Source organism: Podarcis pityusensis, assembly GCF_964106645.2.
Source record: "Podarcis pityusensis genome assembly, chromosome: 5".
In the NCBI taxonomy this organism is placed as follows: Eukaryota; Metazoa; Chordata; class Lepidosauria; order Squamata; family Lacertidae; genus Podarcis; species Podarcis pityusensis.
In genome coordinates, this window is record NC_138032.1 from 56,858,526 (window position 1) to 56,872,809 (window position 14,284).

At 40.7% G+C, this 14,284-nt stretch overlaps 1 protein-coding gene across 1 annotated transcript; it reads right to left on the minus strand.

Annotated features, from left to right (window-relative positions):
• Positions 1-1,489: 1,489 nt before the first annotated feature.
• Positions 1,490-13,892, minus strand: TEX36 (testis expressed 36). Its single transcript, XM_081005341.1, has 4 exons — positions 13,733-13,892; positions 11,505-11,636; positions 3,663-3,740; positions 1,490-1,982 (listed from the first exon to the last, which is right to left on the minus strand). The coding sequence occupies exons 1-4, from the start codon at positions 13,781-13,783 to the stop codon at positions 1,647-1,649; spliced, it is 597 nt and encodes a 198-aa protein (XP_080861467.1). The 5' UTR covers positions 13,784-13,892; the 3' UTR covers positions 1,490-1,646.
• Between the last annotated feature and the right edge of the window lie 392 nt (positions 13,893-14,284).

A 14,284-nucleotide genomic window follows, 5' to 3' on the forward strand; every position in this document is an offset into this window, starting at 1 on the left:
ATGGATTGGGAAGAAGCTAATGTTGTACTGTTTACAGTATATTGTGATCCACCTTTACAAAAAAAAGTAAGGGCAAAATGTATCAACTGGCATTTAGATTATAAAGAGAGATGCATGTGATGCCTGTTGGGATTCAAGCCTTTATCAGGAGAAAATGGCCACTCTCCAGGCACCCGGCTTGATCTCCTGTTGACCTTCCTGTCTGCATTCCCCAGCAGGATACAGGCTAGGTCGCGATAGGCGATCCTTCTCAGTGTGAGAAGAACACACACCCTCTTTCCTGCCCCCCCGGGCAGGGGAGAGAGATAGACAGAAACGTATTTACATTCCTTTATTTCTGTCTTTGCAGCGTTACGAAAATCATGACTGCTCTCTTCAAGCTTCAGCAGTCGAGAGACAAACTCCTCCTGTACTTCCTGTACAGCTCATATTACACTCTGAGCTAATTCCGGTGCCCTCTGCACTGTGAATTGACTGTCCCTCTGTTTCCCACGGAACAGTCCCAACATTCCCATTATGTTTTGCTTTCAAGCTACCAGCTCGCGGCCGCATTGCTTCTATATTGTAACATAATGGAATCGTCATGCTTGTGTACCTGCTTGCTATTTTGACATTTTATGGCTTCTGTTTCATGCCATGGTAGGGTTTTTGGCTAAAGGTGTGAAATCCTTAACCTTATATGTATTAGAAAATTGTTGTCCTTTGAGTGTGACCAGGATGCTTGCATGCACAGCAATGATTTTCATATAGTAATATACAACCCACGAATCATTTATGGAACCTTGAGGGTGAGTAACACCCAGTAGGTGTTGGCAGCTATGCTGCAGAACCAGCTAATGTGAAACTGCCAGGCCAATATTTTCAAAAAATAAATGACACCATGGAGATGTGGTACATATATTATAAACTGTTACAGTGCCATGATATTTTGCAGTATGGCATCCATGTAGAGAGAGCTCTTGTGTTCCAGAATAAATAATATTGCCACAAAATAAGTGGCACCAGGCCAATCTTAGGATGAGTTGTCATCCTGAATAGAGAAAAATATACATTTCATTCATAGGTCTCCTCAGCTAAAACATCTGAAAACTCCCAACTACGCAAAGTATCCTTTACAACTTTGCATGTAAGCAAATGGGGAAGGAGTATAGCAAGAGTTACACTGATATGCCTCCCGCTTTCCTCAAAGCTCTAAACAGCTTTAAAGATGATTGATCAGATGCTATCTTTACCGACACATCTCATCCTGCAGGGACATGACAGAGGCATGGGCAACATCCCATGTATTCACACAGGTTGTTAAACCGATTGCCAGATGGAGGTAGAGATAGCTCAAACCTCGAGAGACAAGGTGAAAAATCTTGATGTTTTAGAGCGAAAACTAAAGTTATTTTATATTCAAGGCAAACATAAAATGTGTTTCCCTTTTCCAAATACACTGATCCTTTTTTAAAAATACAACACCCAGCTGTATAAATGCAACCACTCATCCAATTCCTGTTGCTTTAATGCCACTTAGCTTCTTAAAATAATTTCAGATCCAGGGGGGGAAAAGTAGAATGATAAAGGTGGTGTTTGCTAATCTTTAAAAGCCTATTGTAAATCCACACTGGAATGTGGTTTAGTAGCGTCTTCACATGGAAAATTTATTCTGTTGAATGTTCAGCAGGTAAAAGTTGCTGAGGCTCAGAGAGAGAGCTTCTCTCAGGCCTGACAGGAGCTGAAATATTAGGAATGGCATGGCCTTTTGAAAACCACAGATAATCGTTTGCAGCTGAAGAATTTAAAGCAAAGGACCTATCTGCATGGCTTTTGGGAAATCGCCCCAGAATGGACCGCTTGGTATTTGGATACTCGACAAATGAAGTCTGATAAATGGTATGCTTGTCAGTACTGCTTGGAATGGGTTCATGGGCCAAAAAAAGGTAGCTTTCTGAATGGTGTTGACATGTCTCGCGTTGAAATTTCCTTAGACCTAGTCCCTAAAAGAGATGAAAGAAAACACATATACTTCAGGTTTTTCTCACTGTTTAAGGTAGCTAACAATATACCCTAATTACAGAACCATCACAGAAAGTTTTATTAGCATATTTGGGAGCGCATTTTGATAATTGCAGATAAACAATTAATTTCTAAAGATATCATTCTCATCTGATATACAGGAGAAGCGAATACACGTCAACAAACTTGAAGCACAGTTGTGTACATCACTGAATCAGGGAACCAAGGCCAATTTAATTTTCCATAGTGAAAAAAGATGTAGAGTTGCCTCACTCAGTGTGAAGTAGACACAAGTATACACTGTGGGTGGAATTCAACTAATTTCTATGCAGAGTAAACCTACTGAAATGAATAGACCAAACTTAGTCATACTCATTAATTTTGATGAGTTTACTCTAAGTAGGCCTAGCATTGAACTCCACCCTACATTTTAATGCTGACCTGCTTCTACAGCAATGTGTGAGGTAGCCCTTACTGACACCATTGAGTCTGACATTTTGATCAAGGTTAGGCTCGACAGCTATATAATTCATAAAAGCAAGCATTTATTTCCATTCTTCTGATTAAGGACACTTATTGTGCACTTCTAAGAGCTATGTTAAGGGCAAGCAATCTGTCTTAAATGTTGCAACGAGACAAGATATAAACATAAATAAACAAGCAAACCCGTTAAAATTTATCACACTTTAGCATTGCATCAGACTGCTCTCTGGAGGAAGTGATGGGACCAATAAACTGAAGCTGAATACCCAAAAGACAGGTGTAGGTAGGTTGTCCTTAAAGCCAGGAATTTGGTAGATGGCCTATTATGGCGAGAGCTGCAATCCTTCTGATGGAACTTGTGCACAATATGTGGGTGTTCTTGGTCTCATCTTTGTTAGTGGAAGCTAGTGTATGGCTGATCTACTCTCTAAGGCCACTCCTGGACAGATAGCTCAGCCACAGTGACCGGGTAACTTCCAGAATACTTAATATGCTCTACCTGGAGCTGCCTGTGAAAATGATTTGTGAACTGTAGCTGGTACAGAATTCTGTGACAATAGTATTGACTCATTTGTCTAGTTGTACTCTTATAAAACCCATTTTGAAGAACCTACATTGGCTGCCTGTCTTATACTGAGCCAAAGTTTTGAAGCCACTTAATAACGCTCCAAATTACTTAGGACCTAGGTTCATCTCCCTGTAAATTGCACCTGGCCATTAAGATTTGCTGGGGGTGCCTACTTGTCAGACCATCTTTGAGTGATGGTCATACCTCTACAACTAATGAAAAGGCCTTCCCAACTATGTAATGTCCTATATCTGGAAAGCTAGATGGTGCTACTACTGGTTGTAGGTACCAGCTAAAAACTTTTTAGCCCAGCTTCTAATTAAGTAGGATCTTGATGCATTAGACAAATTATTTTTCTAGTAAGGAGCAGCAGAGGTTATTCTGATTGATTTTATGTTGCTTTAATCGTTTTGTTTAAATTGCTATGTCTTATCTATGTATTTTTATCTGTTTGTCATCAGTTCTGCCTTTCACTCTTTTTTACATCAATTCTACTATCATTTGAAAGTGGGATACTACAAAAGGGAGAATGAATTTGCTCACTTGGAAAAGAGACAGCAACTCTTAAAAGAAAGAGCCCCTTGCCCCAAGCAAAAAACACAATACTTACAGAATCCAAGTACTCTCCGACATTCAATAAACAATGTCTATTATCATGGATTGAAAATGGAAATGTGTTTACTGGTTTCTAAAAATAGAAACAAGAAAAATATAATAATTGTTATGCATGTGCAGTATTGCTGTAGCTTTCATATTCAACAAAACCCAATATTACATTCATGTAAACATGCCTATATGTAATGTGTTTCTTTGTTGGTAGTTTGTTAGTAAAGAATACAGATTGATTACATTATACACTAAATTTATAAGAGAATTTAATCTCTCCTAGTCATCTACACACTTACATAAGTACCCAAACTTTTGAATTAGATCAGTTTTATTTATAGAGGCACAAATTTTTAGACAAATACCAAGATTTCTTTTAGTGCTGAGTCTACAGCTAATGAAAGCTGGACTTCAAAAGGAAACTCGTAATTGAATCAACTTGAGATTTATGAGCTCAGTGCCACCCACTGAGAAGATGCTATATATTATATGCTATATATTATATCAAATTACCGACTATATATTGAAAATGGCTAAGTCTCAAATATAGCAAGCACAAGTACACATGTTAAATTTTATTACAGTTAGTTTCCAATTTCTGGCATCTCATATTAAGCGACAGCCAGGAAAGCTAGTCTCTAAAGATTTTCTGTGATCTAGTGAAGTGAAAGCCAACTGCCTCCTGCAGACTCAACAAAATGCAAATAAAGAACAAAACAGTTTTAAGAGTCTTAATTCGGAACTACAGAGTTAGAGGGAACCAAATAGCCAAGTAGTGCAGCACCCTGCTACAAAATCCTTAATTTGGGGGAGGAAAAGAACAAACGAGACAATTTATCCAGCTCACAGCCCCTCCCATAATTTATCATGAGATGAAAGACCACAGCTAGTTTGCACTTTTATGTTTCAAAATAACTTTTAAAATGGCTGTTTCTAGCTATTTGCTATTTCTTGCTAGCAGGACCCCCCAAAAGTAAGTTTCGCCTTGTAATAAAAAATCATTGCAATGTATTTCCAAAACCCACTTATTCTCATTCCATTTCTTTCCCACTGAGATTGGCTGGACTGTGAGCTTGCTGTTGTAGTATATATGTATCTTGTAGTATATGTATGTAGTCCTCTCCCTTGCAAAATGTACACTTCCATCACACAGACATTGGTACAGAGTTGGTGCATTGATGCCTCTGTGGAATCACTGATAGTGTTGTGTGAGACTTGGTTTTTCCTAGGAGGCTTGTTGCCTATGTGTTCCCCATGTTCTATGGTCCTGTACTATAGAACTGACTGCTATGATTAGGTTAGAACTCTCTCCTTCCCTCTGTGGTCCTGGATTTTTACCTGGCAAAAGGGATGTAGCAAATTAAGCTAGTGCCATCAGTATTTGGAAAGCTACAGGATTCAAACTGTAGTCTGCAGGAAATATTGTAGCATGAGAAATCAATTATTGCTCTTCTATCCATTGCAATCCATGGACTTTCAGCATAGGCATGGGAGCAAGGCAGCAAGCAAGCAAGATGACTGACAACTAGATTACTGACCAGCAGGGAAGTTCTCCAGTGCTACTGGAATTAATACATAAGAGAGCCAAGTGTTGAACAGCAGCCTGTCTAGATGATTGATAAGGAACAAACCCTTACAGTTGTTCCACAAACAGCTTACAGGCAGCAACTGAGGGTTTTTGTTGTAAGCAGCATTCGAAACTCCCATTGTTCTAGGCGCATTTTGCAACTGGGAATTGAATTAGCGTGAGCAATTTCTGAGCTCTGGGTGCAGTACTGCACCTAAGATTTCAGATTACAGCTGCCACTGCTGGCGCTGGGGGCGTTGGAGAAGAAATTCTTGCCGGCTCGACTTCCAAGATCACTGCAGCGTCAGGCAAGCTGATAGGTTCTGCCTCTCAGCTGGCCTTACAGAAAGGCAGCATTTTGTGGGACCTTCATAAGAATATTAAGGGTGCGCGCATGGGAAGCATGACTATGTTTTTTGCTGTGAGGACTAGATTATGTGAAAAATGAACATAAGATTTTTGGCTGCAGTTCATTCACTTTCAGCTTTGTATTCTTGTTATTAAAAAGTGCACCTAGACATTCCGTTGTGGCGCCCACAACCTAGGTTTAAGGTGCCATTTAGCTCCTAGTTTCTAACACTGGTAGTAAGACTGGCGTACTAACGAGGTCTTGATTCTAAGCATATCTTAACAATGAATTCCTGCACTGTTTAGCTTGAGCTTTCACCTTTATTCATTCCCATTTCTGTTCTTGAGATCCCAGAGAAGACTGTGAAGGGTCCAGAGCCAGGTGGTAAATTTAATTGGGATGCATCAGGTCCCCTGATTCTGCAGGTTTCCTGAACAAGTGTTTTCCTTCAGTGAAGTGTTGGGGTTTCCTACAGGAGGCCCTGACCCCTCTGGTATGTGCTGCATCTGATGAGGTTTCACTTGATTGTGGCACTGGAGGTACACGGATCTTGACATATGGAAGCTGAACTGGGCATTGCATTGTCGGCTCTTCCTGGATGATTCGTGTATGGGATTTTGTTTTTACATGTGAAGGTGTGTGGACCATCACCATGCAGTGACTTGTGCCTTCTGCGCCCATCTAATGTGGCTATGGTTGGTGCACAATAGTAACATTTATGGGGGGGGGCTGTGGCAATTTCTGGGGGGCCCTGTGGCAATGGCTTCTGGTGCTGCCATGTTATCTCTTGCTTATTCATATATTATTTTGCTTTTTACTTTACTGCTGGGAGGGCAACAAAACTGCAAAGGCAGATGTTGGTTTTGCTGTAGGGTCAGTCTACTAATAACAATTCTTAAAATTTTCTAAGAAGTCAATAGCATTCCAACATTATATTTTGATTGTTTCAACTGCAAAAATGTTTGGTTATAATTGCGAATATTGTGCACACGAAAAATTTATTTATCTGAATATTGCCGGCTTCCCCTATTTCAGCCTGCCAGATTGACAGAATTCCAGAAATAAAGAGTTTCTGTTCTCTAACATGCATTGGAAAGCAAAGATCAGATAACACATTTAACTGAGAAACCTTTCTTTCAGGCCCCACCTAACACTTCTCAGCATATTCTCTATTTTAGACCATGAGTCTGGTTTTACAATTTTCAAAGAAGGATCTAGGTAAACCGAAAAAAATGACAAGATCTGCTCTGCCAGCCTAGATATCTACCCTAATACCACTGTAATCGATGACCAGAATTAACTGATAGAAGATGTCAAAAATTTCAGAGATCCTTTTTTTTTTTAGATCCACCGAGTGCAGTTATATCCACGAACATTTCTAGGCCCTCTAACACATAACTAAAGGACTTATTTAAAATGTACTATGGGAAATACCAGGATTCAAAGAGCTACTTTAGGCATCCCCAAGGACTTGGGTACACCCTGGGGAATTTTTGACTTTTTCTTTTTCTTTGAACAGATCCCCATGTCATATTACAAACGGCTTTTGAAAGTCCCCTCAGTTTTAAAAACTGCTTGCTATGCAGGCTGTTTTATTTTGTTTTTTGGGAAATACAAGTATAAATGCCCCTTGGGTACATGGAACTAGTTCCACCTTTGGACCCCAGTTTATGTATGTAGTAAGTGAATTCACTCAGTCTTAACGATTAAATAATTCAGCTATACTTGAAACCATTTGCAAGACTGCAACAAAAGTAAGAACAATGTGATACAACTAAGGAAATGCTGTAGTGCTCCCTCTAAGCAAGTTAATTAATCTCACAGCTAGAGTGGTGCCTCACAGGGAGAGATTAGACAGTCAGCTGTTGCCCACAGTTAGCTTCCAGTTTCTTTTAAACTGGAGAAAAGCCTTCTCCAGCAGTTATTCAAAAATTGTTCAAGTAAAGTCAAGTCTCTCACACTGTGTTTTTGTGACATCATATACCACCTAATGGCAATCTGCTCATTCTGACATGTCTATTTTAGTTCATCATAAAAGGATCATACATACTTCTCAGAATATTCCTAAACAGTGGAAAAAACAAACAAACAACAGAAATAAATAGATGTCACACTAATTAAAGCCAGATCAGAACATAATAGACCAATGGCTTAATAGCCTCTTTTAATCAGTGGCCAAAATGACAGATGGTTTAGAAATATAAATCCCCCTCCACCCTCAGACACAGATCTTTAGCCTTTTGCTCTATTCCTGTTTCTAAAACATGGTTGCTGTTACCGTGAGCTCAGTAAACACCAGACTAAGAAAGAATCCAATTAAACTTAACATGTAGTAGGTTGGAAACAAAAAAACAAAAAACTGTTTTTTATTCTCAAAGAGAACTATCCTGTGAAAGGTTGCATTACTTGGCTTTGATGTTCAGCAAGAGCATATTCCATTCAAGTTTTACTTCAGTTGAACAAATTCCCTTCAAGTTGCTAATTTTGCCCTTTTGAAGGATACCACTGTTGATTACAAAGTCTGCAGCTGCTTGAACTGTAGGAAGTAAAACCAAAACCTCTGGGATGTACCCTCATAGCTTCACTAAATCACTCTACTGGGAAGGAAACAGTGATATTTAACCCCATCCTTAAAATACGTTTGAAAAACACAGAAGGCATGCCTCCTAAATTAATATTACATACAGAAATAATGAGACTCATTTCTTATGTACGTTCTTGTGCATTCAGAAAAGAGTTAGCCAGCTTAATAAAATAGAATGGTACAGCCATGTATTCTTATGCTTAAAAACTTGGACTGCTGAAAGTTAGTTGTGAAATCCATCTATTTCCCTTCCTCTACATTATACAATCTACAACAAGAATGAACAGACAGAGGGAAATTGGTCACATAACTGAAGAACCATCTTTTCCCACATGAACCCACTGACATTTGAGGTTCTGCTTTGGGTCCTGAGCAGATTGGCTGGGGCATAGAATGGTTGTGAGGGAAGTTGTAAATATGGTAGCCATTGTAGCTGTAGCGCCCAAACAGCCTTCCAGAATCTTCAGACCCATGAGAAGAGAAGCCCCTTTGCTCTTTCAGGCTTTGGTGATGGGATTGGAAAGCCCTCTGTACCAGTGGCATAGCGTGGGGGGTGCAGGGGGGCCGGCCGCACCGGGCGCAACATCTGGGGGGGGCGCGCTCGCACTCGCAGCTCTCTGCCCCTACCTGGCTCACTCACTCTCTCTCACTGCAGTGCTGGCTGTGCGAATCCGATCCGAGCCGCTGGGTCGCCGCCCACTGTGGAGGGGGTGGGTGCCAGGCGTGCAGTGCGGAGAGAGAGCGAGGGACTATCTGGGGGAGGGACAGTGCAGCGGCCGCCCAGCGCAGCGCTGAGCGCGGGAGAGAACCACACCAGACCAGACCAGGCAGCAGCAAGAAGAAGCTGGCAGCGGCGGCAGGTTAGGGGTTAGGGGGCGCAAATTACTTGCCTTGCCCCGGGTTAGGAGGCGCAAATTACTTGCCTTGCCCCAGGTGCTGACAACCCACGCTACGCCGCTGCTCTGTACACTCTATCAAGGGACTCTTCCTCATACTCCTCATACTCAATCTCACTGAATTCTGAATTTCTTCAGATTCAAACCCTTCTGCAAAATCTTGATATACCTAATATTCTCAGAGGTGGGTATATGTATCTATAATCCAAATTGTCTTAAATACACCAATCTCTCTCTCTCTGCATCTCAAACATAGTAGGTAGTGACGGAAGACAGGCGTCTTTGTTTTCTTTTAAGCCCCAGGTTGAAACCCAGGACTTGCTGGGGACTTTTAAGCCTCTTCTCCTGCAATACTTTCCAGGAAGAAATGCTCTATTGAATTGAATATATATTGCAATAAATGGGACTTACTTCAGAGTAGATGTGTCTAAGATTGTGTTATATGTTTATGCTGGAATTTTATTATTCTCTGCCTCAACTTCTAATCTGTAGATGTTTTATTGCATGTTATTCTATTGCTTTCATTGTTTTATTCTGTAAGGCACGGTGAGAGTTTAAGCAGAAGATCAGCTAATAAATAGTATACATGTATGCATACATACATTCAGAATGCAAGGCAATCTGTGCAGCTCATATTTAAGGAAGCCCATATTTATGTGCTTTTTCCTTCATCAAATGACATTATTTCCTGGTCCATTTGTTTGCAATTATAGGTGGTTGCTTTTTTTAAAAAAAGTAAATTAATAATATTTGAAAAATAGTTTATCCTGTCTACCATCTGTTTCTTGCAATTTGCTGCAATTATTCAAATAATTTGTAAATGTTTTTAATTATATGCAGTTAAATAAGAAAGATACCCTTTAACTGTCTAATTCTTGATATTTGTTCAGTAATCTGAACAATTTTTATATCCGTGTAAAGCATACAAAATGGATATACTGGAAAGCAATCATAGGTCAAGAAGTTCATTGGTGTTTGTACAGTATGACTGTTATTGTGTGTTTTTTAACTATTCCAGATCTACAAACAAAGTTGTTTTATCAATAGTGCTTTCTCTCTATTTTTCTTTTCTGTTTTGTTGGAAGAAGTGATACATCTCTCCATTTAGTTTTTATGAAATCATTAACAACAACAACAACAAAATGAGGATGACATGGGGACGACAGGTGTACAGCACCACAAAAAGGCACCTGCATCCAGCATTGAATGCACCTTATAATATACACCCTGAGAGGAGAACATGCATTGAGATAGATAGCTTATGGAGCTCTCGGGATTTAGCTCTGCTAACAGCATCAGGGTTGCCTCTCTCTGGAGGTCTATATGGAGCAGTGGATTTGACTGTCTATTTGCATGTTTAATCTGTGCCTCTACCTACTTTTAACCTCTATATTTGTACATGAACTCAAATGTTACAAAACTCCATAAGCCTCCAGTGATCTCCTTTCAAAGGAAACAGAACTCACATAAGCACTGTGCCCTAGAACTTCCACTGCTCAGGAAAGTTGAGGTACACATAACATCATGGTCATGAAAATCATATCAGTGATTGCCCAGTTCAGATGCTATTTTTATCCACATGAACCTGTGCCTGAGAAAATATAGACCAGTTTCCATGACAAAAAATATTGCCTGTACCATCTCTAAAATATTCAGATATTTAAGCAAGATGTTTTCATTTATAACCTAATAGATGATTTTATTAATATATATTTTTTCTTTAGATCCAGACTGTCATGCCAGTATGATACATTAGAAGCTGGATTCTGATGGGCTTATATAATGTACTGAATAAGAGCTACTTAGAGCAGGGATGGAAGACCTGTGGCCCTCTAGCGCAGGCATAGGCAAACTCGGCCCTCCAGATGTTTTGGGACTACAACTCCCATCATCCCTGACCACTGGTCCTGTTGGCTAGGGATGATGGGAGTTGTAGTCCCAAAACATCTGGAGGGCCGAGTTTGCCTATGTCTGCTCTAGCTGTTGTTAAGACTTCCAAACTCCCATCAGCCCCAAGCAGATGGCCAAAGGTCAGGGATGTTGAAAAATTTAGTCCAACAATATCTGGAGGGCCACAGGTTCCTCATCCTTAAATCTTAAGGACATAAAAAACTAAATTAAGACGGCCCTATATGAAATAAGTCATTTTATTACATTTTATTATCAACATGTATAATACTATCGCATATAAACTGGACAAAAATACATTTGTGCAGTCAAAAGTGAAATTGTAAGTTAAAACTTCTGTAATACTTTACAGTGTACATTTAATAACTATCAACATATGCCCAGAATATTACAAGATTAATAATATGGGTAGAAAGTTACGTTTACAGTTTTTAAAACTGAAGCTAATTTAATTTTTTACCTAATAAATAATCAGTCTAGCAAGTAGTCACAAACATTCATACATCAAATTGACACTCATGAATGCAAGAATGTTTACTGACCTTCTCCCGAACTTTGTACATCTGTGGCAATCTATTGTTGATTTGATTAGTAGCTTCTAAATTTAGTATCTGTTTTTGCATAGAGGCTGTAAGAGATTCAGGAAATATTTGCAGCTTTCCAGACTGTGCAAACTGTGAAACATAAAAAGGAAACAAAAGTATAAAGAAAACATAAAAACATAACAAAATATAAAAAGTAGAAGCACGTTTGTATTATTTGTATTGCAGCAACACCTAGAGGCTCCATTAAGAAGCAAGAATCCCACTCTACTTTCACTTAACAAACCAAATATCAAATGCAAAATAAAATATAATTCCAATTTTCAAAGCTTGGGTAGGTAATTTAAATATATGAATGAAAGCAATAGAACGCACATAAATTTCATAATAAATAGCAAGCCTATTCAATTGGTAGGGCTGCAATTCTGGTCCACTCTAGTGGAAGAGTGACCTTAAGTAGGAACAGGGTTTTTCAATGTTATTGCAGTGTTCACATGTTTCAGGAGAGAGCCAGACAGTGATGTCATAAACCTGCTCTGCATATTATTAACCGCTTCAGGATGAACTGAAGAATCGATACTAGAGCTGTGAACACTTCCTTGTACTGTCACTTCAGTTTAGAACTTCAAAATATTTTCCCAAAGGGTAGCCATGTTAATAACTTGCAGCAACAACAAAAATCAAAGACTCTTATGGCACCTTAAAGACTAATGGATTTATTATGGCAGACGTCATGGACTATAGCACACTTCAGATGCTGTTATGCTTCTGCCCGTTATATGACTGCCAGCAGTGACGAAGGTAATGAGGTGTTTTCTCGGCAAACGGGGTGGGGGTGGGAGAGCAGCATACTAACTGGGCAGTAAAATTTTGGAGAAGACAAATATTTAGACAAGTAAACCTGAGTGTTAGCGGGGGAAGAGAAATAATGGAAATACACCCAAAGGGGGGGATTGCTTTGTGTGTGTTGTTGTTATTAGGGGAAAGGGTGCACCTTTGATAAGATTATTGTAGAAAATACAGCTGTAGAAACCAGTCTAAGAAATCCTTGACTTTCATGATGACAACAAATCCAAAGCAACCGCCAACACTTGATTTCTTACAGGATTTGTCCACACTTCCATTTATCCTGTACTGTTATTACCTGTCCCTTATTTAAAGGAATGGTTCCTTATATTGGTGAAGCTAAGGCTGGACTGTGGGGCCCCAAAGTCTAGGGCCCCACAGCCCAGAGGGCTCTGAATGACAATCCAGAGAATGCAGAGTGATGAAGATAATGGCAAACAGGCCCCACATCAACCCCTGGATGAGCATGTGGGTATGAGGGGGGCACAGCAAAGCCGATACTCATAGCTGCAGGTGGCGCCCCATCCAGTCAGAGGTAGCCAGTTATATACATGGTTACATATTCTCATTTCATTGCAGTGGTACCTCGGGTTACATACGCTTCAGGTTACAGACTCTGCTACCCCAAAAATAGTGCTTCAGGTTAAGAACTTTGCTTCAGGATGAGAACACAAATCATGCTCCCGCAGTGCGGCGGCAGCGGGAGGCCCCATTAGCTAAAGTGGTGCTTCAGGTTAAGAACAGTTTCAGGTTAAGAATGGACCTCTGGAACGAATTAAGTACTTAACTCGAGGTACCACTGTACTTTTACTTTAACATTATAGTATCCCTTTCTGCAACAAAAGGATGCTTGTTTCCAAGAAAGTGTGTTTAGCATCAGAGAAAAAGAATTTATATACTGCCCTATACCCAGAAGTCTCAGGGCTGTTCAAAAAACTGTCAGCCAAGCTGGTGCTACAATTTTAAGCGAGTTCAGAATGCAAAACTGCACAAGTTCATAGCATCATTGGGGGTTTTTTAGATCAGGGTCTGCACATGACTTTTGCTCTAACTTAACAGGAATGTAGAAGTCCGTGGATTGGCGTATTTATTTGAAAATAAATGTTGTGTGCTTAAATTTCACACCTTTAAGTAATACACATGGCCTTATAAAACCACCACACACCCCGCTCCCCAAGACCGTTATAGGTGAAGGTCTAAGTACTTAGCTGCACTACTCCATCCTTGTTTCGTAGTGGAATTTAGCACTAAGACGAAATAAGCAACAGGCTGCAACCTGAGACGTTGGGCTATGCCTTTCTCTCCCTTCCCTTCCCACACAAACACCCGCCGCCGACCAGCAGAGCTGCTCAGAGGCTCCTTCTCTAAGGGCTTCGCCTTACCCAGGCGCCATCCCGCGCGGTGCTGGGGTTGGCCCGCCTCCCCTTGGGCATGGCCTCCCCACGACCCAGCGCGCCCCGAGTCCTGCTGTAGTCTGGCGGGGTTCAGCTCCGCAAGGGAGCCGGAAGGGAGGGCTGAGGCGGCTCTCGTTGCCATGGTCACTACTGTCTAGCTCACGTCTTCTGTGCCGGGGACTCCCTCCATCACCCACCGACCGGGTGGAGAAGCGCCCTCCGTAGCTCGCCCAGCAATGAATGAAAAAGGCGAAGAAAACCCTTATTGTTTCAAGAAAGGCCAGCCTCTTCTCTCTATTAGTTTCCCGGCTTTTAAGAGGCAGCACTGACTTCGACTAGGCACACGGGAAGTTGAAACACGCGGCAGCAGATTTATAATTTATTGCCACACCGACGCGGGTGGATTTAGAAGCGGAGGGGTGGGTGAGAGCCCGGGGGAAGGGTCTCCTTCATTCATCTTAATAGGGGAGCGGGCGAACCTCGCATTCAATGCATTAGCCACATCTTTAAGCATCTCTTTACACAGCTGAATGCAAAGAA

What these genes read in the sequence shown, in the direction of transcription:
- TEX36 (XM_081005341.1), bottom strand. Translation starts at nt 13,783, where the DNA reads ATGCCCAAGGGGAGGCGGGCCAACCCCAGCACCGCGCGGGATGGCGCC. An exon ending in TGTACAAAGTTCGGGAGAAG is followed by an intron (nt 3,741 to 11,504) that starts GTCAGTAAACAT and finishes TTCTATTTTTAG; the next exon opens with AAACCAGTAAACACATTTCC. An exon ending in TCGGAGAGTACTTGGATTCT is followed by an intron (nt 1,983 to 3,662) that starts GTAAGTATTGTG and finishes CATCTCTTTTAG; the next exon opens with GGACTAGGTCTAAGGAAATT.